General features: G+C 37.0%; 2 protein-coding genes across 10 annotated transcripts in view; one reads left to right on the top strand and one right to left on the bottom strand.

Annotated features, from left to right (window-relative positions):
- The window catches only part of WASF1 (WASP family member 1), an 84,588-nt gene extending 62,112 nt beyond the window's left edge, over positions 1-22,476 (bottom strand). The window contains exons 1-4 of one of the 8 annotated variants that reach the window (XM_057527479.1): positions 22,022-22,375; positions 20,271-20,352; positions 8,082-8,192; positions 6,596-6,772 (exon numbers count right to left, since the gene is read on the bottom strand). The gene's annotated coding sequence lies outside the window, so the exon portion shown is untranslated. The other 7 variants (XM_057527478.1, XM_028168639.2, XM_057527481.1 and 4 more) reach the window with 7 other exon arrangements.
- A 518-nt stretch (positions 22,477-22,994) lies between these two features.
- Positions 22,995-23,771, top strand: part of CDC40 (cell division cycle 40) — a 51,019-nt gene continuing 50,242 nt past the window's right edge. For both annotated transcript variants that reach the window (XM_007190684.3, XM_007190685.1), the window contains exon 1: positions 22,995-23,208. In XM_007190684.3, coding sequence (XP_007190746.1) covers positions 23,020-23,208 — 189 coding nt within the window. In that variant the 5' untranslated portion in view covers positions 22,995-23,019. The remainder of the gene's footprint in view (positions 23,209-23,771) is intronic.

Raw genomic sequence — 23,771 nt, 5'->3', positions numbered from 1 at the left:
AAACCCTTTAGGGGAAAATGTGTTTCAGAATTTAGAATTTCCCAGATTTCAGTAAGGTAGTACAGTATATATATTATATATTAAGAAACCACTCAGCAAGGTCTAGGTCAGCATCCTATGATCCAACATTGTTATTTCTATAATGAAATGTATAAATATTTACTAACTGGTATAAATATTGACTATAAATAGCCTCCCATCAGTTCAGGTCAGGTTTTATCACTGTATTAGCTTCCAACTGCTGCTGTAGCAAATTACCACAAAACGTAGTGGCTTACACAATACAAATTTATTATCTTATACTTCTAGAAGTCAGAACTTTCACTGGGCTAAAGACAAGGTGTCTACAGGGCTGGGTTCTTTCTAGAGGATAAATGGGAGAATCTGTTCTTTGCCTTGCCTGACTTCTAGATGCTGTTTGCATTCCTTGGCTCCTGGCCTTCTTTCATCTTCACAGTCAGCAATCCCATTACTCTAACCTCTACTTCTGCCAAGACATTTCCTTCTGACTCCCTTGCTTCTCTCTTCCTCTCATAAGGACTCCTGTGATTACATTGAGTGCATCTAGGTAATCCAGGCTAATCTCCCCATTGCAAGATCTTTTTTTTTCCCCTTGTCTATAAATAATGTTTTATTGAAACACAGTTATACTCCTTCATTTACATTTTACTGTGCCTGCTTTTTGGCTACAATGACTGAGCTGAGTAGATACAACAGAGATCATATGGCAAATCTAAAATATTTACTTTCTGGCCCTTTATACAAGTTCTACTGCAAGTTCTTTAATTTAATCATCTCTGCAAAGTCCCTTTTGCCAAATAAGGTAATATGTCCATAGGTTCCAGGGATTAGGACATGGACATCTTTGGGGGGCCATTATTTTGCCTACCAGAGCCACCAATCTAGTCTTTTTTTTTTTTTTAAAAAAAGAAACTTCTAGCTTTCAGAGTCTTTTGAACTTTAGAACTACAGATAAGGAATTTTGGACCTGTATAACCAAAGGTAGTACAAGGCCAGTGATATAAGAAAGGCACAGGAGAATTGCAGAAATATGATGAATGGAAAGACCACAACACTAAGTATCAGGAAAAGCTCAGTGAAATAGATGGAATTTGATGAGAGCCTTCAACGATGTAAAGGATCATGACAGGTGAACACTGGTACAAAAGGTAATTTTCAGACATAATTGCTCTCAAAATTTTATAGAGACATACAAAACAGCAACAACAAATTCGGAGTCAGGAAACTATAGTATATATTTGGAGAAGAAAGAGAATGCAGTTTGACTGAACTATACAGAATAAAAGTAGAAGAATAGTGAAGGAAAAGAAGGGGAAAGATAAATTGAGGACAGATACAATGGGCTATGTTGCTTGTCAGTATGAAGAGTTTGTCCTTAATTCTGGAGGAAGTGAGCAGTCAGGTGGAAACAGTTTTGAACTGAGAAATGATGTGATATGATTGGTGTTATATTGGAGAAAGATTAACTTGGCAAGAGGATTGATTCAAATTGAGAAAGGCAGAACAGTAGCAGACAAATGACTAATCTAAAGAAGTAATAAGGGGGCTTCCCTGGTGGCACAGTGGTTAAGAATCCACCTGCCAATGCAGGGTACACGGGTTCGAGCCCTGGTCCGGGAAGACCCCACATGCCATGGAACAACTAAGCCCGTACGCCACAACTACTGAGCCCACATGCCACAACTACTGAAGCCCGTGCTCCGTAACAAGAGAAGCCACCGCAATGAGAAGCCCGCGCACCGCAACAAAGAGTAGTCCCCGCTCGCCACAACTAGAGAAAGCCTGCGTGCAGCAATGAAGACACAACACAGCCAAAAATAAAAATAAATTAAATAAATAAATTTATTAAAAAAAAAAGAAGTAATAGGTACTTTAGCGTGATAGGAGAAATAGAATGATGTCAAGGTAGCTAGAATTCGTTAAGAGATTTTCATCAACATGATTTTTAATAAAAGTAGCTACAAATTATAGTTTACTGTATGTCAGGCACCATTCTATGAAAGAGTTTAACTCCATTTTATAGATGAGAAGACTAAGGCATAGAAAGTGTAAGCAATCCTACACTGAGTGAGTATCATGGCTGGGATTTGAATCCAAGTGTATATAAGTCCAAATGAATGTGAGCCTGTAGTGACAATTTGAAAGCGGAACAAACTGATTTGTGAAAAATTCACCATTCCACTTAAAAGTAAACTATGGTAAGTTAAAGATGTATACTATAAACTCTGAAGTAAACACTAAAATATCACAAGGAATTATAGCTATTAAGCCAACAAAGGAAAAAAAATAGAATCATTAAAAAAATTACTCAATCTAAAAGAAGACAAAAAGGGAGATAAAAGATTGATGAACAGTTAAGACAAAAAGAAAACAAATAGCAAAATGGTAGATTTAAACCCTACCATATCAATAATCACATTAACCATAAATTATCTGAACATGCCAGTTAAAAGGCAGAGACTGTAAGACTGGATTAAAAAAACGAGACCCACCCACACGCTGCCTATAAGAAACATGTTTTAAATATGAATACACAAATAGGTTAAAAGTAAAAGGACAGAAAAAGATACACCACGCTAAAGAAAAAAAAGTTGGAATGACTATATTAACATCAGACAAAGTCGATTTCAGAGAAAGAATATTACCAGAGATAAAGGGAATCATTCATACTAACATACAGTTACAAATTTCAACATCTCTCTTTCAATAACTAATAGAATAAGTAGACAGAAAGTCAATAAGCATACAGATGTATAGAAGAACACCATCAACCAACTTAACCTAAGTGAACTTTATAGAACATCTTATCCCAAAACAATACACATATTTTCAAGTATTACAAGTATATAAATAACATTTACCAAGAGAGACCACTTCTGTGTCATAAAATAAGTAAGACTAAATTTAAAGGGATCCAAGTCCTACAAGGTATGTTTTCTGACCACAATCTAATTATGTTAGAAATCAACAACAGAAGGATATATAGAAAATTCTCAAATATTTGGAAATTAGGAAACATATTTCCAAATAACCCCAAAGATAATAAGTCAAAGAGGAAATAAAAAGAAAAAAACTTGTTTTGACTTGAATGAAAATGAGAAAAATGTATCAAAATTTGAGAGAAGCAGCTAAAGCAGTACATAAAGGGAAAATTATAGCACTAAAATGTCTATATTGGAAAAGAAGAAAGGTCTCAAATAAATGGCCTCAACTACTTTCACGTCAAGAAACTAGAAAAAATAAAGCAAATTAAACTGGCAGTAAGCAAAAGAGAGGAAATAGTAAAGGTTAGAGCAAAAATCAATGGAACAGAAAACAGAAAAATAATGGAGGGGGGAATAAATCAACAAAACCAAAAGCTGGTTCTTTGAGAACATCAATAAAAATGATAAACCACTAGTCAGGCTGAGGGGGGGAGGGTGGCATTCAAGGGAGATACAAATTGACAATATCTGGAATGAGAGGAGTGCTATCATTATAGATTCTACAGATACTAAAAGAATAGTTAGGAAATATTATAAACAACTTATAGCAATGAATTCCACATCTTAAATGAAATGGAAAAAATTCCTGGACAACCACTAAACCTCACTCAAGAAGAAATACAGAGCCCTCTGAAAAAGAAAAACAATATTAGAGGATTTATATTACCTGACTTCAATACTTGTCATAAAGCTACACTATTCTAGGTAGTGTGGTATTGGTATAAAGACAAATATCCAATGGAACAGAAAAAAGTCCAGAAATAATCCAACTGATGGATTATTGGGTCAAATGATTTCTTATACAGGTGCAAAGTTAACATTCTTTTTTTTAATGGTGCTACAACATTTGGATATCTGTATTAAAAAAAAAAAAAGAACTTTGATCCTTACCTCATACCATGTACAAATAAGTCATAGACCTAAATGTAGAATGTAAAACTGTAAGACTTCTAGAAGAAAACAGCCTCGGTTAGGCAAAGATCTCTTAGATATAACGCCAAAAGCACAATCCATAAAAGAAGAAATTTTTGAATTGGAATTCATCAGAATCAAGAACTTCTGCTTTTTGAAAGATACCGTTAAGGGAATGAAAAGACAATCCACAGGCTGCGAGAACATATTCACAAATCACATATCTGATAAAGCACATGTATCTAGAATAAAGAACCCTCAAAATTCAATTAGAAAACAAATAATCCAAAGCTAAACATCCAGAGATTTAAACAGATACTTCACAAAAGAAAATACACAAATGGCATATAAAAAGATGATCAACATCATTAGTCTTTAGGGAAATGCAAATTAAAGCCACAAGGAGATACCACTACACACCTATTAGAATGGCTAAAACTAAAATGGTGAGGATGTGGAGCAACTGAACTCCTACCTTGCTTGTAGAAATATTATAAAATGACATAACCACTTTGAAAGAGACTTTGGTACTTTCTTATAAAGTTAAACATATGCTTACTATATGACCCAGACATTTTACTTCTAGGTATTTACTCAAAGGAAAGCATATGTCCAAACAATGACTTCTACATGAATGCTCACAGTAGCTGTATTTGTAATAGCCAAAACCTGGAAACAACCCAAATGACCACCAACAGACGAATGAATAACAAATTGCTTTCCACTAGAATAGTGTTTACAAAATAGAATAGTATTCAGCAAAAAAATGAACTAATGATGGATGTGACAATACAGATGAACTTTAAAATCCTTACGCTGAGTGAAAGAAGCCAAACAAAAAAGACTCTATACTGTGTGATTCCATTCATATAAAGTTCTAGAAAATAAAAACTAACCTATAGTGTCGGAAAGTAGATTAGTGGTTGCCTAGGGTAGGGATTGGGATAGATGAAGGAGTAGGAAAGATAGGATACAGGAATTAAAAAGGAAGAATAGGAAATTGAGGGGAGGGGTTTATTATCTTGATTGTCATGATGGTTTCAAAGTGCATCCATAAGTCAAAACTTATCCAAGCGTATAATTCATTGTATGTCAATTATATTCCAATACAGCTCTCAAAAATCCATTTAATCAAATAGCAATAACCATTTATTCCAATATAGTCAATACTCATATCCTGCTATAAAATGATTATTTTCTACCACCTATTAACAAAAAAATGATTTAAACTTATAGTAGTAATATTATACTACTCAACTTCAGTGTGCAGAAGAGTACATTTCTTTCTGGAAACGTACAAGCAAAAAAATCTTGACTAATGGATTAAAACATAGTGCAAATTCAGTGTAGATCAGTGAGCTTCGCTATCTTCTGTCAGCATATTACAATCCTATTCCTGACTTGAAAATAAATGCAGTTATCACAGTGGAAAACTGGTAAGTGTGTGGCTCTAACAATTTCCATCCCATCACTAAAAATAATCTACCAGTATAAAATGGTAGATGAGTTGGGTTATAGTCATTTGTAATCTGCCTATGTCGAAGTGAAAAACTTCTCCACAGAAACCATTTCACATGGTGGGAAAGTTCCAGGCCAGTTCCCAAATCTTATTTACACAGTAAGGATTAATTATCCCCTCTTTCTCTTCTGCATCACTGTTTTCCCTCTACTGGATCACTGTCATCAACATAAGGATGTGCTATAATTTCATCCATCTTAAAAAAAAAAACAGAACAGCAACAACAAAAACAAACTTCTCTTGGTCCTACTTCTGCCTCTAGCCATTCAACCCCCCCATTCCCTGATTTCTCCACTCTCCTTTTTGGCAAAATTCCTTGAATGAGTTCCCTGATTTCTCTCCTGCAATTCTCACTTAAATCTGCCCCATTCAGGCTTTCATTTCTAGCATTGTATCAAACCATCTGACCAAGGTCAGTTATGTGCTATATCCAGTGGTTAATTCTGAAGTCTCTGTTCACTCAGCCTCTCAACAGCATCTGACACAGTTGTTCACGCCTTGAAATCACTTAATGTGGCTTTCAGGAAACCTCAAGTTCCTGGCTTTCCTCCTACCTCCTTCTCCTCATCTTCTCTACCTCTAAATATTAAGAGTACCCTAGGACTTAGTCCTTGGGCCTTTTTTCTTATTTTTATCTATACTTACTCCATTAGCAGTTTTGTATTAAATTTTCTTAAAGTAAGATACATCTATATCTAACTTAAAGGACTTGATTGTGTCACTGTAATCCTCAAATAAGGTCAGTTATGGCTAATTCTAATAATGAAAAACAAATACAAAAAAATTAAAAAGAAAATAAATGATTTAATTTTCAATAAATCATTACCATCTTTCTTTAAAATTCAGTATTACTGGTACAGAGAGTTACTTAAAAATTAAAAATAAGAAAGCTAAATTGATGAATACCAAAACAAACATTTATTCTAGTCATTTATTACATTGGAAACATTTAAATACTACATTAAATATTTCATTAAAAATGTAAATCATGACCTTATCTATGGTCCTAGTCCCATATGGGCCTATAACAGTAACAACTTATATTAATATAGACTTGTTTCAAAAGCCTTTTTTATAACAAGTATCTCACTTTACCCTAAAAAGGCTCCATAAGAATATTACAGTAAATACTATTTAAGCCAGCAGTTTCTGCTCTTACCATGATCTCTCACTTAACAGTCAGACTTTTAATGAGCAGATTTAATTAACTCAAAATTAGTTGGAGGGCTTCCCTGGTGGCGCTGTGGTTAAGAATCCACCTGCCAATAGATAGTTGGTGGGAAGCAGCCGGATAGCACAGGGAGATCAGGTCAGTGCTTTGTGACCACCTAGAGGGCTGGGATAGGGAGGGTGGGAAGGAGACACAAGAGGGATGAGATATGGGGATATATGTATACGTATAGCTGATTCATTTTGTTATACAGCAGAAACTAACACAACATTGTAAAGCAGTTATATTCCAATAAAGATGTTAAAAAAAAAAAGGAATCCGCCTGCCAATGCAGGGGACACGGGTTCGAGCCCTGGTTTGGGAAGATCCTACATGCCCCGGAGCAACTAAGCCCGTGCGCCACAACTACTGAGCCTGCACTCTAGAGCCCGCGAGCCATAACTACTGAGCCCACGCACCACAACTACTGAAGTCCACCCGCCTAGAGCCCGTGCTCTGCAACAAGAGAAGCCACCGCAGTGAGAAGCCCGCACACTGCAAGGAAGAGTAGCCTCCGCTTTTGCCACAACTAGAGAAAGCCTGCGCGCAGCAATGAAGACCCAACGCAGCCAAAAATAAATAAATAAAATAAATATTTAAAATTTTTAAAAATTAAAAAAAAAATTAATTGGAGAACTCATAAATCCATCCCTATTACAAGAAATATATATTAAAATTCATGTTCAACTGATGACAGGTCATTAATGTCATCTTTCTTTACTTAGCATAAAAATACAAAAAAGAAATTTACATTTTCTTTTTAATGTTAATGAAACTAAGGCCTTTATATACATATTCATTAAGGGATATTCTTTATTTCATTTACTTCCATGACTACACTGATAATAAAAATGATATTAACACTGATCTCCTATATATTAGGTACACAATTGTTGCCTGCCTCTATGACAATGAAAAAAGACTTATTTTTGCAAGCAAGAAGGGGAATATATTTATAATTGAGCATTCACAAGTAATGCACGACACTTTTTCTCCCTCCAAAATTCCCACTTCAAATGATGTGGCGTGCACTGCCTGCTGACCCCAGGGCAACGGTTAGAGGCATAAAGACTAGAGCAAAGCTTTGTAAAGTATACCTCATCTCTCTTGAGGGCTCAAACTTCAGTCCTTCCAGTCCTGAGGACTGAGGAGTAGCCCCTTTCCCTCTACTACTGGGCACATCAAGCGTCAGTATAGACTCTTAAAGTTCTGCCTCTAAGATCTCCATCTATGAAATGTCCCTTTCTGACCTAAATATTCTATTGCACCCCTCCAACTCCTCATTATTAAATTTCTTTGTCCTTACCAATTCCTTGTGATCCTTTCATTCTCCTCTGTTTTCAAAATCATCAACATACCTTTGGCTTTGCTTCCCTTCCTACCTCAGTAGCATTTCAGATTTCTTTTCAAAGGAGAATTGCCCCAGACCACAGACCTTACTTTATCCTCTGGTCCCTACTGAACAGTCATATCAGAACGCAACACATTACATCTTCTCTGATCACATCTTCAGCATCCTCTTCTGGCTGTCCTTTTAATTTCCGCTCTGTAAATAATGAGTCAGGAATCAACAGTTTTGTTATACCCCAGTTCGCCCCATACTCTCTCTTCTTCATAAATCCATCTATATCCAGATCTTGAACTATCACCTCTAAATTACTGATATAAACAACCCTAACATCCCTGTAAACATTTAGACCTGTGCTATCTGTCTGCCAGACAGCAACACAATAATGTCTCATTAACTCATTTTCAACATATCCAAAATCATATTCATCATCAGTGACTCCCCACTCTCCCCACAAAGAAAATTTACTCATTCTTTGGACTTCTCTATTTCTAATAACATCACCTAATCACCTAGCATTTGAGGTCATCTTTAAAGCAAAGTACTGGTTTCTTTACAATATCAATTCAGTAAACTTTTGATTGTATGCAAATTGCTGGCAAAATAACTGCATTTTCATCAAAAGCATATGATACAGCCATTTTCATTCAACTCTTTTGATGGTTCACTAATTTGGTACACGATTTTTACTCTGCACGTGGCTTGAACTCTGGAACCAATCCCCAATACCTCCTATTTTGCCACCTAACAAGTTAATCAAAATAATCCCATTTTCCCCCCTACATCTAGAGGACACCTGAGTCAGGAGTAAGCATAAGAGATTGGGCAGTTAGATTTTGGCTAATATTGTGAAAGACTGTAGCTGTCTATGCTTAAACCTTAGTTTCCACCTGATAAAAGTGAGAATTATACCTCCTCAGTGGGTTGTTTTGAAGATTACACCATACATATGCCTAGAACAGTGCCTAGCACATAATAGGTGCTCAAAAAATGGTGCTACTGTGATTACTGGTGTCACTATTAAGTCAAGAGCAATACAGCCACATGGGAAGCCATTCTGCTTCTTCAGGGGACTGCTTATAGCACATCTTTACTTTAAATCAATCTATGTCTTAAATTTTAGAACAATTCTAATTTTGATCACTGTATTCTATTCCACTGTTCTTTTAAACCATTCAAATGTTCCAAAAATTCCAATATTCTGTCATTTAAACCTCATCTTTCAGCTCGCTTTTCATTCCCAGAAGTAACATAAAAATCCTTAGAGAGCGTGATGGTAACCATACTTTTGGTTGCCATGTTCAAAACTGCAGAAATACTTAAGATTTATACCTTAAATAAACACCTGAGGATTCTAGGCAAAGTGGAAGCCATAGTCTATACACTACATTTATGTACTCTTCTTTTAAAAAATATTATACATATCTCAATTTACTTCATTCAGCTCTCTGCTCCCTTCACTCTCCCTTACAACCCTATATAAAGTAGTGGCCCCTCCCATTGCTTACTATACCTATGCCTTGCTTTATTTTTCTTCATAGAACTTACTGACATCTATTACATAGGTATTTATTACCTATGTATTACACAGGTATTTGTCTATTGCCTATCTCCCCAACTAGAATGTAAGCTCCACATAAACAATGATTTTGTTTTGTTCTCCACTGAATACTCAGTACTTAGCAGAGCCTGGCACTTAATAAGTGCTCAATAAATATCTATTAATGAATGAATGACTGGAGAGGTCAAGACCCTCATGTGATACATAGTCTCATCTGGTTTCTTAGAGTGCAGTTAGAAACAACAAATTAAAGGGGGAAGCTGAAGAGAAGCAGCCATATAAACACTGAAAGCTGACAGAGAAAGATAGAGAGAGTTCAAAATTGCAAACACAGTAATGTAGGCCAGCAATGTAGATCATTTGTTATACGGATAAATAATCCTATATCCTTTAATAACCAATATCTCTGTATTACAACAAACTGCAATAACAGAAGGTCTTCATAATAAGTCAATTCATCAGTTTAACTGAGCAGCTATACATATAAGGCTTTGGTAGGAGCTAGGGGAATCTTTATTACTAAGAAAAGGTTAAATTGTATTCCATGTACTTTGCTTAAGGAAGCAAAGTCTCCTTAAATACAGTTTAAGAACTGTGAATTTTAAAACTATTTCCATGGAAAGTAATTAAAACACAAATTTTACTTTTAAAAGGAAAAGATATAATTGTTTGGAAAAGACATGTAAATGGAATCTCTCAATTCCCAATGAAGTCAGATGAAGAAATCACCACATTTCACAAGTTTAAAAATTAACTTAATTTTTCTTTTTAAGAAAAAATTCATTATTGACCTATAGATCATTAGGCTTGCAACAGCCTATCCTCATCTCTGTTAGAAGTGTGTAAGATTTTTAAAATAGATTAGTGCATCCCTCTGTTTAGCATAACTTCTAACAATACTGGTAAAGTTACACTTAACCCAATACCCATATCTCTCTTTAAATCATAAGCTATTCAGAAATACTACGTAGTTGAAAACCTTGACAAAGGTCTTTCCAACTGCAAGATTTATGTATACTAAGTCAGAGCTTCTCAAACGTAAAGGTGCATACCAGTCATCCAGGGATTTTGTTAAAATGATTTAGTAGATTTGGGGTAGGCCTCATATTCTGCATTTCTAAAAAGCTCTCAAGATGATGCTGACACTACTGGTCCACAGATCACACTTTTGAGTATCAAGGCACTAAAGACTATATGACCTCAAAAATTACTAAGTCACTTTGGAGAAGAATATTGAAATAAATGAAAAATCAAAATTCTATCTGATTAAGTCTTACCAAATGTTTTAGAACAACATATATTGAATGCATAATTGCAAAGCTAAGTTAAAATTGGCTTTGCTTATTTTTCTTAGTTCTTATCTTCATAAAACCTAATGTATTCTATCATAAGTTTAAGAGTATACTATATCAGCTTCCATCAACATATTATTTCCTCAATTAGGTTTTCAAAGTATACTTGTTACTTAGCTATCTCACTCAGAATCAACTATGGCCCCTGTCTCAGAATCAACTATGCCCCCTTTCTCAGAATTATCAATAAATCGAAGTATCTTCTTTCAAAATACTGTACTAAGCAGCCTGGTCTAAAGCTATTTAATTAACAGGGTGCTTTATTACTAAGACTCACAGTTTATATCACAACTGGATATACCTAAACTATCCAACTTTTATATAGTGCTTTATAGTTTACAAATGCCTTCTATTATATTATTTAATCCTCACAACAACTCTTCAAGGTAGTTTTTATCATTTACATTTCATAAATAAGGAAACTTATCAGAAGTAAAATGGTCCAAGAGTACATAATAAGTGAAAATACTAAGAATTAAATCCAGTCTTCTGATTTAAATACAGTCAATTCCTGATTAATTTCTACGTAACTGCAGGAGGAAATATAGATAACTGAAAATAGCCATTAAAATCTAAACTACAGTTTATTCAAGGAGAGTTATTACATCATGGCTTGTCATATAAAAAGAAAGGAAGCAATCTAAACATCTAACAGTGAGGAATAAGTGAAATAAATTTCGGTTTACCTATACAATGAAATACTATGCAGTTTTTAAAAATACACATGATTACTTTCAGGTTCCACTCCAACATGTAAAGAGCTTGGAAGCCATCATTCTTTCTCTCATAACGAAACGAAAGCTGGATGAACTGAAAACCAATGGACTTTTCTTAGATCCATCACAGACTGAAGTCACAGGACAAAGTGCCACCCAAGAAACTAGAGAGAACGGTGAATCCAGAGAATATAGATTAGCTAACTGAAGCAGAAGCCATGGGAGCCAGGAACTGGTATGAACACTTAAATGGTAACTTCAACAAGTTGCTGGACACTGACTGTGGACTAGTTTGAAAGTTTAAAACTCCTGGGGGGGGTCTCCTCTAAGGAGGTGGGGGCTGCTATACTTTCCTGGGCTTTATGCCCCACAAGGTTATCATAGTGAGGATCAGAGAAAAATCACCTCCGGTTTGGCAAGAGGAGGGGGAAAGTAACCATTCTGAAGTAAGTCCAGAGAGTTCTCCACAACACAAGCCTATTCAGCAAAGGAAAAGACTTCGCCAGAGCTTTATCCAACTTGGGGAAAAGAAAATTACCCAATTCCTGCCCACTCTAGCCTTACTGACATACCTACAGAAAGGGGAGCAGAAGCTTAGAAGCACTTGTTAAGGCTCAGGGGCACAGACCCTGCAAAAGACTGATATCTTACCATACGGTTATAGACCACTTCCCATCCCCTATACCTTACCACCACATGAATAGGGCTCCTATACAATAACAGGATTATGGCTGAAAAAAAAATGCAAGGCTCTAACTCTATTTAAGAAGGTGTTTCTAGGGAAATCCAAAGACAACAAGGGAAACAAAAACAAGGACACTAAAGGAAACTGAAACCTCTAACACCTACTGCTACAGCAAACAGTAATCACAGCCTAATTCCCAGTCAGATAAATACAAAAAAAAAATTATAAGTCATGCTAAAAGGAAAGAAAAAGCATAGTCAGAAGAGTCAAAGCAAGCATTAGAACCAGACTCAGATATAGCAGAGATTTTATGGTATCAGACTGGGAATTTAAAATCACTATGATTACTAAGGGCTCTAATGGAAAAAGTGGACAACATGCAAAAGCAGATGGATAATGTAAGCAGAGAGATGGAAACTCTAAGAACCAATCAAAAAGAAATATTAGAAATAAAAAACACTGCAACAGAAATGAAGAATGCCTTTGATAGGATCATCAGTAAACTGGACACAAATGAGAAAAGAATCAGTGCACTTGAAGAAGTATCAACAGAAACTTCCCAAACTAAAATGCAAAGAGAGAAGAGAATGAGAAAACAGAACAGAATATCCCAGAACTGTGGGACAATTAAAGAAGGTGTAACATATGTATAATGGAAATACCAGAAAGAGAAGAGAGAAAAGAGTAGAATAAATACTTGAAGTAATAATGCCTGAGAATATTCCAAAATTAATGACAGGAGCCAAACCATAAATCCATGAAGCTTAGACTACACCAAGAATGAAAAACCAAAAACTCTACACCTAGGCATATAATATTCAAACTGCAGAAAACTAAAGACAAAGAGAAAATATTGAAAAAGCCAGAGGAAAAAACACTTTACGAATAGAGGAACAACAAGAATCACACTGACATCTTGTCAGTAACGATGAACAAGACAGTGGAGTGAAATATTTGAAGTGTTGAAAGAAAAACCACCAACCTAGAGAAATTATCCTTCAAAGTGAAGGAGAAGTAATGAGTTTTTGGACAAGTGAAAACTGAGGGAATCTGTCACCAGTAGACATGCCTTGAAAGAAAAGATAAAAGAAGTTCAGAGAGAAGGAAAACAATATAGATCAGAAACTTGGATCTACATGAAGAAAGGAAGAGCAACAGAGAATGAATAAATAAATGTAAAATAAAATATTTCTTTTAAATTTCTCTTTGATTTTAATAGACAACTGTTTTGTTCAAAGTAATAATAGCCACAAAGTATTGGGTAATTATAGCATATGCATAAATTAAATGAATGGCAGCAATGATATAAGGAATGGATGGAGGAGTTGGGAATATTCTGGGGGTTTTTTTGTTTTCACTTTTTTTTTTTTCGCCGTGCAGCAAGGCATGCAGGATCTTAGTTCCGCGACCAGGGATCAAACTCGTGGCCCCTGCAGTGGAAGCGTGGAGTCTTAACCACTAGACCGCCAGGGAAGTCCCTGGAATATTCTGTTATAAGATACCTGTGCTACTTGTGAAGCAGCATAATGTTATGTGAAAGCGGACTTAGATCAGTTGTAAATGTACATTGCAAACTCTAGGGCACTAAAAATTTTAAAAAGAAATATAATTGATATGCGAGGAAAGGAGAAAAAAATGAAACCATATAAAATGCTTAATTAAAGCCAAAGAAGGCTGAAAAAGACAAAAGTATTAAAAAAAAGAACAAATGTAATGAATACAAAATAGTTACAAATATGGCAGATAGTTATCCAACTATATCAATAACCGTTTTAAATGTGAACGGTTCAAATACAGCAATTAAAAGACAGAACATCTGAGTGCACTAGAAAAAAAAAAAAGACCCAACTATATGCTGTCTACAAGAAACTCACTTTAAATATAAAGACACAATTTCAGAGAATGCAGACACTTTTGAGCAGAGGAATATCCCAGGGATAAAGAAGGGCATTATATAATGATAGGGGTATAAATTCTCCAAGAAGACATAACAATCCTTAATGTATATACCTAACAACAGAGCACCAAAATATGTGAAGCAAAATCTGATAGAACTGCAAGGAGAAATATAGATGGATTCACTATTACAGAGACTTGAACACCTCTCTATCAGTAATTGACAGATCCAACAGGCAGAAAATTAATAAGGATAGGGTTGAACTGAACAGAATCATCAGTCAACTGGATCTAATTGACATTCATATAGTACTTCACCCAACAACAAAGAACACACATTCTTCTCAGGCTCACACAGACCATTCACCAAGATAGACCACATTCTGGGCTGTAAAACACCCTCCCCCCAAAAGAACAGACATCATACAATGCATACACTCAGACCACAATGAAATTAAACTAGAAAGTAATACCAGAAAGGTAGCTGGAAAATCCCAAAATATTTGAAGATTAAATACCACACTTCTAAATAACATATGGGTCAAAGAAGTCTCAGATAAATTTTTGAATATTGTGAAGTAAATGAAAATTAATACCACTCATCAAAATGTGTGAGATCTATCAAAAGCTTAAAGGGAAATTTATAGCACTGACTGCATATATTAGGAAAGAAGAAAGATCTAAAATCAATCTCAGCTTCCACCCTAGGAAACTAGAGAAAGAAGAGCAGTGTAAGCCTAAAGTAATCAGAAGAATTTTTTTTTAAATAGAGCAGAAATCAATGAAATTGAAAATGGAAAATCAACAGAGAAAACCAATGAAATCAAAAGAGGGTTCTTTGAAAATATCAACAAAATTGATAAATTTCTAGCCATGTATTATGATGTATCACACAAAGCTTTTATTTTGGTTTTCAAAATAAATGAGCGCTAGTTTTCTTCTCCAACTAAAATATAAAATGCTTCTCATATTCCTCCCATTTTGCTTAACCTTTCCACAATTCTCTGGCTTTATCTTGAGCACATTTATGTTACAAAAATTTACCAACAAACAAACAAACAAAACCCAGATATAAGACAACATATGTCTTATCAAAGAATGGAAAACAAAAAAGCTTACTTTTGTAGCATAACATGAAAACATAACAGACTTCACATTTTTCAGTAAGGAATCAAATGAGTTAATCCATTCCCTGACACACAAGCTTTATCTTTTTCTTTTTCTTTTCAAATGAGTTAGTCATTATAGAAAGGCTAACTTTTTAGAGTAGACCTGAGTAACTGTTACTCAACAGAAAAGAATGCCAGGAAGCTTTACCATTGCAAAACATACCCCAAATAAAGCACTGCTGCCATCATCATCCAACAGGTGTCATCACACCCAACACCCACCTCCTTAGAATCCCTTTAGAATCATTAATTTAAGGAGTGGTGGCTTGGCAGCATATGGTTATAGGAAAAAATGGGACTTTGAAATCTCTATTCAAGTTCCACCTCTACCATTTTTATTAGCGTTGTGACCTTGTACAAGTTACTTAATCTATGAGAGGACTCAATTAGTTGGTTGCCAAGTACCAAAAATATAATTCCAACTAGTTTGTGTAAAAAAGGACAACTTATTACAAAGATACTAGGGTGCCTCTTGCAACCCAATCTCAGGACCATGGACAAAGACACTTGAACAGCCAAGACTCTGTATCTGCTTCTCTTCTTGTTCTTTCTTCAAGATGCCCCTGCTTATCTACTTCACAGGGCAAGAAACAAGGCCATTAACAGTTTCCCAGTTTTGTGTCTTATAGCTTCAGCCACTGGAAAGAAAACAAATTATTCCACCCTCTGGGCACTTAGGACCCAGGAAAAACTGAGTAGCCTGGCTCAGCGCGGGCATCTAGAACTGGACCAATAAACTACAGAAATGGGCAGAATTGTGATTGGCCTCCCAGGCCCCCTCTAAGCCAGAGAGATCTTTTTAAAAGACAGATCTGATTCAGGATTAACCTGGTTAAAATTCCTCATGGCCTTCCCCAATACACTTAAGGTAGAAATCCGTACCTCTCACTGAGCCAGAGCTAATGCGCCTTGCCTGGTCTGCCTCCCGTTTACCTCCACAAGCCCTCCTGCCCACTACACAGCTCAGCTTTATCTACTCTGGCCTTTCTTTAGTCCCTTGAACCTGCCAAGCTCTTTCCCATCTCAAAATTGTTTTCCACGCATTCTTTACCTTCTCTTCTTTTTTCACATAGCTAATGTCCACCAATCTTTCCTCAAAGAAGCTGTCCCTGATTTCCAAGGTAAACTAGGTTACCTGTTCTTGTCCTTTAGAGCACTCATCACAATTTCTAATGATAAATGTGTGCCTTTGTCTAGTATGTCTCTTACCATGCTGTTTAAGAGAATCAAGACCTCTGTTTTACTCTCTTTTCTGTATCTATCTAGCACCTAGTTGGCCCTCAATAATTATGTGCTGAATGAATAACTGGCTTAGCATGGGACAATCACCACTAGATTGTCCAAATGCAGATGAAGGAGAGGTAGCAGGCAGGCAGAATTACTATTATCAAGTTATTAAAATGGCTGCTTCAGCAGTAAAGGGAAGAGAGTGGTGCCCAGAGAACCTGTGCTTCTGCTGAGCAGGATGAACTTGTTTAATTCAGTTAACCCCCTTCTTCCATAAAATCCTCATAAGACTATGATATCAAATTAAGATAATAAATATAACAGTACCTATACAGTAGCTTGCACGCAGAGCAAGCATGCAATGGTACTTCTCTTCCTCTTAGGAGACCATGTTACCTGTTACCTGTTATTCTTGAATATTATTAACCTCCAAATAAGAACTTAATTAAAAACCTACAAAATACTCCAGTGTATATGACAAACACAGCTGTGTTTCATAACCCCTTTTCTCACAGCATCTTGATCTTACCACCTTCCTAAGAGAATTATTTACCTGCTCTTCCGTCGTAATTATATCAGCTCAAACATCCATTTAGCTTAAAGAACAAGTACTAGAAACACAAAAATGAAGGAGAGCAAAACAAAACAACCAATCAAAACAACAACAACAAAACTGCCCTGTCCTCAAGGAGGACTTTCTCCCTCTATCCCTCTGCCTCCAACCACCCCATAACCATACTCTTGCCTGGCCCAAAGATCCACAGCACCCAAGGCAAGGCTGCCAGATTTAGCAAATAAAAATACAGGATACCCCGTACATTATCTGACAACCTAGTCTCAGCTCATATTCCATCTCTTTACCTTCATACACCCACTCCACAACCTTAGTTACAATATTTTGCCTTCTAAAAAAATTTCTCTGGAGATACACTGCATATGATCTTTCTCCAAAGTATAAAAATAAAATCTACCTTGACTTTACTTACAGGCTGTCAGTAAAAAGCTCAAAAGAGGAAAGCAAAGAAAATCATCTTAATTCTGTTTCTTGGTGGTGTTGGGAGTTTAAAAAAATAATAAAAACAAAAGCAAACAAAACAACAACTGTAACAACAAAAATTCCTTTAAAAACCTAAAAAGTCTTGCTCCCACGAATAGGCATGTGAGAAAAAGAGTAAGACTATAATCTTTCCAGAGGTAGATCCAGAAAGGAGAAATTTTCTGACAGGAAGTATATAAGCAGTAACATTAGAAAGGGAAAATGAACTCTCAGCAAAAAGGGTTACACTTAGCTTTGAAACGCCTTTGAATTTTATTTGTAACCAAAAGGAACCTCAGAGATCATCTACTTCAACCTTCTCAATTTATAAATGAGAAAACCAAATACCTTAAGAGGTAAAATGACTTGTCCAACGTTACAAAACAGATCTTAGCTCCTTCCAATTTCTCATTCTCTGACCTCTTGCCCCAGATGATGTAAGGTTGCACCACTCACTGAACTGAGGAAAATCTTCCCCTTCATGTCCAGTGGGTGTCAGAGGACAAGTTCCTAATAACGTTGTTATGTCTAACACAAGAGAAATGTATTCCTAGCATTTCAAGGTAGATTCTGAATTGATTTTCCCACAGAAAGATTGTTGTACACATTATTTTCAATATAGGTATAGGTATTATACCTATAGGTATTTTCAATATAATAGGTATTTTCAATATAGTATTTATATTAATTATTAATACAATTTTACAACTCTCCAATAGCATTAGTCTACTCCTAAAATTCAAGTATATTATGGGTTAAATTTGGTGAGTTGTCTGCAAATCTAACCAAGCATATTGTTTCTGAGAACGTAAGTTCCAAGTTCTAAACCGTTTTACAAGTTTTAAAATATAATCAATCCTATTGTAAGTTAGGAACTACCACTACACAAAGATTCAAAATTATAAACTGAATGTGATAAACTAAAAACACAAGATTCTTCATTTTATAAAAAGCTCCACCCTAGAGGTCACTTATTCTTAAAATTAGGTACTCAGGCACATTTAGCACAGGATATACTCTACATACATTTTTTTATTAATATTTTACTGGAAAGATGAAATAAGTCAAAAAGAATCAAACACATATCTGTACTCATCTAATTTAGGAAAAAAAAAACCTTTAATGTACATTTTCATGAAGTGACCTGTAAGAAATAAGAACATTATTGTCATTTCATAAATGAAAGGTTGACAATGTATGCATTATACAGTATCTAGTGCTAGTTCAAAAAATGTGTGGGTAAAGGAATTATGCCTGAACAGGTAAATGAAGTTCAAAGAACTTCCAAATACATTTTTTAATTTTCTCGTGAGATAAAGCTATAAGCTTTACGAATTAAAAATTTATTTGATAGATCTTTTAAAAAATGTCTACATGGTACATTAAATCAATGGATAGTCTTCATTCATTCATTTTATTTGTCCAATAAAAAATTAAACCTATACTATTTGCTAAACACTATGCTAGCAATTTCAGATTTATGACAATAAGCATTGGGGCAGTTCCTGTCCTCAAGGAGCTTAGAAAAACCTTGAGTAAACTGTACGTATCCAAGTAATAACGACAGCTAAATTTTAGTTGGTCATTTAAGAAAACATTAAAAATGTCATCAAATTAATTCTCAAAAACAGAAACTATACAATAGTAACTTTAAAGACATTTGAATAGTCTTATTTATATGAAGTTTCCCCACAAGGTAACTAAAAGCACTGTTTTGGTAAAAGTAATAATAATATATTTTAATAGTAGTTTTTGCTATGAAAATTAACTCAGTTAATCCTGCGATAAGAAAATCAAAAGCTACTAGCTACTGTGATAATGAAAATCAAGCACTTGGAAATACCTTAAATTATTCTGACAATAAAGCAAAATGTATAATTAAATATAGTATTATATTTATACACCGTCTCTGAATATATAAATGGTTATTTACAAACCTGAATAATAAACAAAATAGCTCCATATAACACCTCACAAATGATCAACGTATTTTCAATGTATTACAAAGTCAATTTATTATATTACACTACAAAAATCAATGTATTACAAATTCAAAATGTATTTTGAATTGTGTCATCTGCAAATTTTTCAATGAAAAAGGCCTTAATGTTTTCTGGAGATTTTCTTTTTCACAAACTTACTTCAATATTCTACTTGTTTACTACCAAGTCATATAACTTTTTCATGAATATTAACTATACCTGCATTTACAACTACATATATGTATTAACTATAATACCTATTAAATTTGCAATTATTAAAAACTTGATAGATGAGAAACATTCTTCAATTTAGAGCCATATGTCTCCAAAGCAAAATTCAATGTAAATCATCCATTCTAACATGCCACAGAAAATCCTAATGACATTTTTCACTGTGTTTTACACTGAAATATTTTCATCGTTCATTAGCTAAAATATTTAAATTTTCTTTGAAAGCATCATGAAAACATATTTACTTAATTTATGCATACTACTTAGTGGCATAAATCGGTTTATTTCCATTTACATATAAAGAAACCAAGACAAGGTGTCCATTTTGTAAACTGCAAGGTCATTTCCTAACAAGCAACTGATCCTACACCATCAAGTTATATGTGCGCCACTTCCAAGTGCCATAAAACAATTACTGTACCTTAAAACAACCGCCTCTGCAATGTCTATGTGCAATTCCGTTTTACCAAGAGGGATATGGCAACAATCTTAAACAAGAAAAGCTGGAAAGGGAGGATCACAAAAAGAAAAATAAAACACTTATTTTTGGTCGTGAATCGTTTATTTTTAAATAGTGGGATGTAAACAGTTTTTAACATAATAAACAAGTAACCAACAGTTGTTTCTTCCATGTTCAAAAAATATTTCATCTTTCAGGTAGATCATGCAAAATTGTAGCCTACCCATCCTTGTAGACAGAAGTTAGAAAAATGAGAAGAAATTCTATAACAAGTAATTAAATACATGATATTGCAAAGAAAAGAACTGAATAAAAAGTAAAATTTAGATAAATTTAGGAAATGGTATGGCAGTTAAAACCCCATCTTAAATATTAAATGCTTCCTTTCTTTCAACCGAAGGCTAGGATTGGCAATCAAATATTCCGCTACTGAAAAATAAAGAAATACAAAACTATCCTTATTCAAAACTTGAGAAATTTTATATCAAATATTGGACATTAAAAAATACACTTTTCCTAACAGAAACTTAGAGCATAAGGGAAAAAACTGTTCCTGAGAGTTCAAAGACTGAGACTGAATCTGTAATTATGAAACAGTGCTACCAACAATTAGGAAAATGAAAGTTATCTCCTATACAAATTAAATTTAAGAACATTAGACGGGTTGACTAACCAATAAATCAATTACATCAATTACCGGACAGGAATAAGACTAGCTAATACGTGGATCTAACACCAACAACAAAAAAACAAAAAACAAAAAACTATATATAATCCTAGGCACACTTTACACAGAAAAGGATAGAATTAGACTGAGTCGTATTCAAGTATCTAGTCTACCTGGGGATTAGTTAATTAATCGGCTATAGGACAGGTTATGAATGTTCAGGTCAGATGTGCTTTCTTTTCACCATTATTCCAGTTCATCATCCGCAAGTGCAAGAGAAGGCGTCAGAGTACCGAAGCTAGGGGGCATGCTACAGTAAGGGGAAAAGAAAAATGGGAAAGGTGCAATGGATGCTGCAGAGTTGAATAATTATCCGGGTGGCACAATGGGCGAGTCCTGCTGACATCGGAGCTGGGTGAGCAGCTCCCTAACTCTGCTCAAGGCACCCCCCTCCCCATAGCAGGCATCGGAGGCTAGAACCGCGCTTGGCCTCCTCTTCCAGCCAAGAAAGAGATCTTCGCACTCGCTTTACCGTTATGTTGTCTCTTTAGACACAGACGCGCGGCGCAAAAACGCAAACGCACCAGCTGGCTTTACAGAGCCTCGGGCACGTAGCTCGAGCGGGGATTCTCCGGCACAGGGTGCCGCAGCCTCCCCCAGAGCGAGGAGGCACAGGGGCGGGCCGCGGGGGCAGGGGCGCTCAGGCGGTGGCACCTAAGACCCGCAGTCTCCCCGCCTAGAGCAGCCTCGGGGCGGTCCCCGCAACCGAGACCCAGGTGCGCCCGCCGGCCCCCGTGTCCCTGGGTACCCAGCCGGGCCGGCGGTCTGGCTGCCGAAGCTCTGGAAACCCGCGAATGGGGGTGGGGGCCGTCGCGGGGTAGGCGCGCCCATCCTCGCAACCTTTGCTGGGCTAGTGCTCCACGCACACCTCTCTCCGTTCTGGCCAGGGAGGAAGAGTTCATCTCCCGGCACCCTGTCCCCCCAAAAAAAACAATTCCTAAGAGACTCGCGTTCACCGAGGAATCTTGAGGAGCTCTAGCCTTACCCCTTCTTCATGCTTCGGCGGTGGCCGCCGGTCCCTCTCAGCTCCCGGGACTCCACCTAGAGCCTCCAGGATTGTCAGGCTCCCGGGTGGAACCCGCTGTGGGCAGCGGCCGAGGCACCGGGCCACAAGGAACGCCGCCTGCGACGCCCGCCGGTCACCGGACCCACCGTGTGCTCGACGCGCGAGCGAACAACACCGCGAGCCGCCGCCGCCGCCCCCCAGCTGCCCCCTCCCAGCGCGCGACTCTCCACAACCGGGCGCGAAGACCCGCGCCTGAAGCAGGGGGAACCGCAGGACTCTCGCCACCTAATCCCCCATCTTTCCCACCAGGAGCTATTCCCCGCCAGTCAAGGTCTTCCCACTTATGATTCTCACTTTCCTCTTCAGCTCCCAGTGCCCAGGTGCATCTGTGGTGGGAAACTCAGCCCCCACCCACTCACCCATCAGTGGGGGATGAATATCTCTCTTCCCCCCCCTTTCCTGAGGCTTTATGGTATTGCCCAATCCTCAGTTTGGGGGAGGGGGACGGAGAGAACAGTGCTTGGCCAGGGAATGAGGAAAGATGATAGCCAATTGAATGAACCTACCATTCAGGGGCGGGGTCAAAGAGGGGCCCGCCCACCCCGCCCCTTCCTCTAAACTACAATTCCCATCGTGCCTCTCCAACTTCCCGCCGCGCGGCACGCCGGAAGCGTAGTACTTCGAGGCCTCAAGGTATTTCGGAACTCGTAGTCTTTAATCTAGCCGCACAGGTCCCGGAAGTTATAAGCTATTATAATTCTATTTCCCTAGGTAAATGTTTCTAAATTCCAAGTCCTGTTATTCTTATTCTAATACTAATTAATCGATTGTAATGATTTTTTAAAATATTATATTTTTTAAAATATAAACGATTTCGTAGGAAAGGAACTAAATAATGTGTTATGGCAATCTGTCAGGACCTGAAGCTACTCCTTCTTCCGCCAGGGCCTGGTCTCCGCAGAGCGTCTGTTGCCGTCATGTCGGCTGCGATTGCGTCTCTGGCTGCTTCGTATGGTTCGGGTTCAGGGTCCGAATCGGACTCGGACAGTGAGGGTGGACGGTGTTCGCTGCCAGCCGCGGACTCCCTTATGCACTTGACCAAATCGTCTTCAGATAAGTCCTCTCTGGCAGTGGCGGTGGACTCCGCTCCGGAGGTGGCAGTTAAGGTAAGCGTTTTGGCCACTAGTGCGGGGCTGGAATTGTCGGTTTCTGCTCCAGAATCCGACAGTCACTTGTTAGGCCCCGGGTTACCTCGTCCTCAGTCCTGAAAGGTTAGTGGCTAACGCTTGGATCTCTTCTTCTCCCTACATGCATCTTCCTCGGGAGAAGCTGGGAACTGGAAGTTCAGGACAGCCCTCCACTCCCTGCTCTCGCCTCCCACCTTCAGAAAGCAAGCGGGAAGAGGGGGTGAAATTTGAATTTATGGATTAGGATGTGGCCTGGATGGAGTAGGTGTAACAGAACATAAACAAAGCTAAATCAGGACTTACCAAACTAGAGTATGTGCCCTCACTTGAAGTGAGCTGTGGCCTGGCTTTGTTTTGTTTTTGAAGTCAGAACTAGATTCTGATCCCGGTTCCACCACTTGTTTGAACTTGGGCAAGTTATACAACGTCCTCTGTTTCCTCACCTGTACAATGGAGATATAATTTTAAAAGGACCTATCTATATGAGAGGACTATTGTGACGATTAAATGAAATGATACAAATAAAGCTTGCAGCAGAGATC

This window comes from Balaenoptera acutorostrata, chromosome 14, assembly GCF_949987535.1.
Source record: "Balaenoptera acutorostrata chromosome 14, mBalAcu1.1, whole genome shotgun sequence".
NCBI classification, from domain to species: Eukaryota; Metazoa; Chordata; class Mammalia; order Artiodactyla; family Balaenopteridae; genus Balaenoptera; species Balaenoptera acutorostrata.
This window is presented reverse-complemented; position numbering and strand designations above follow the sequence as displayed.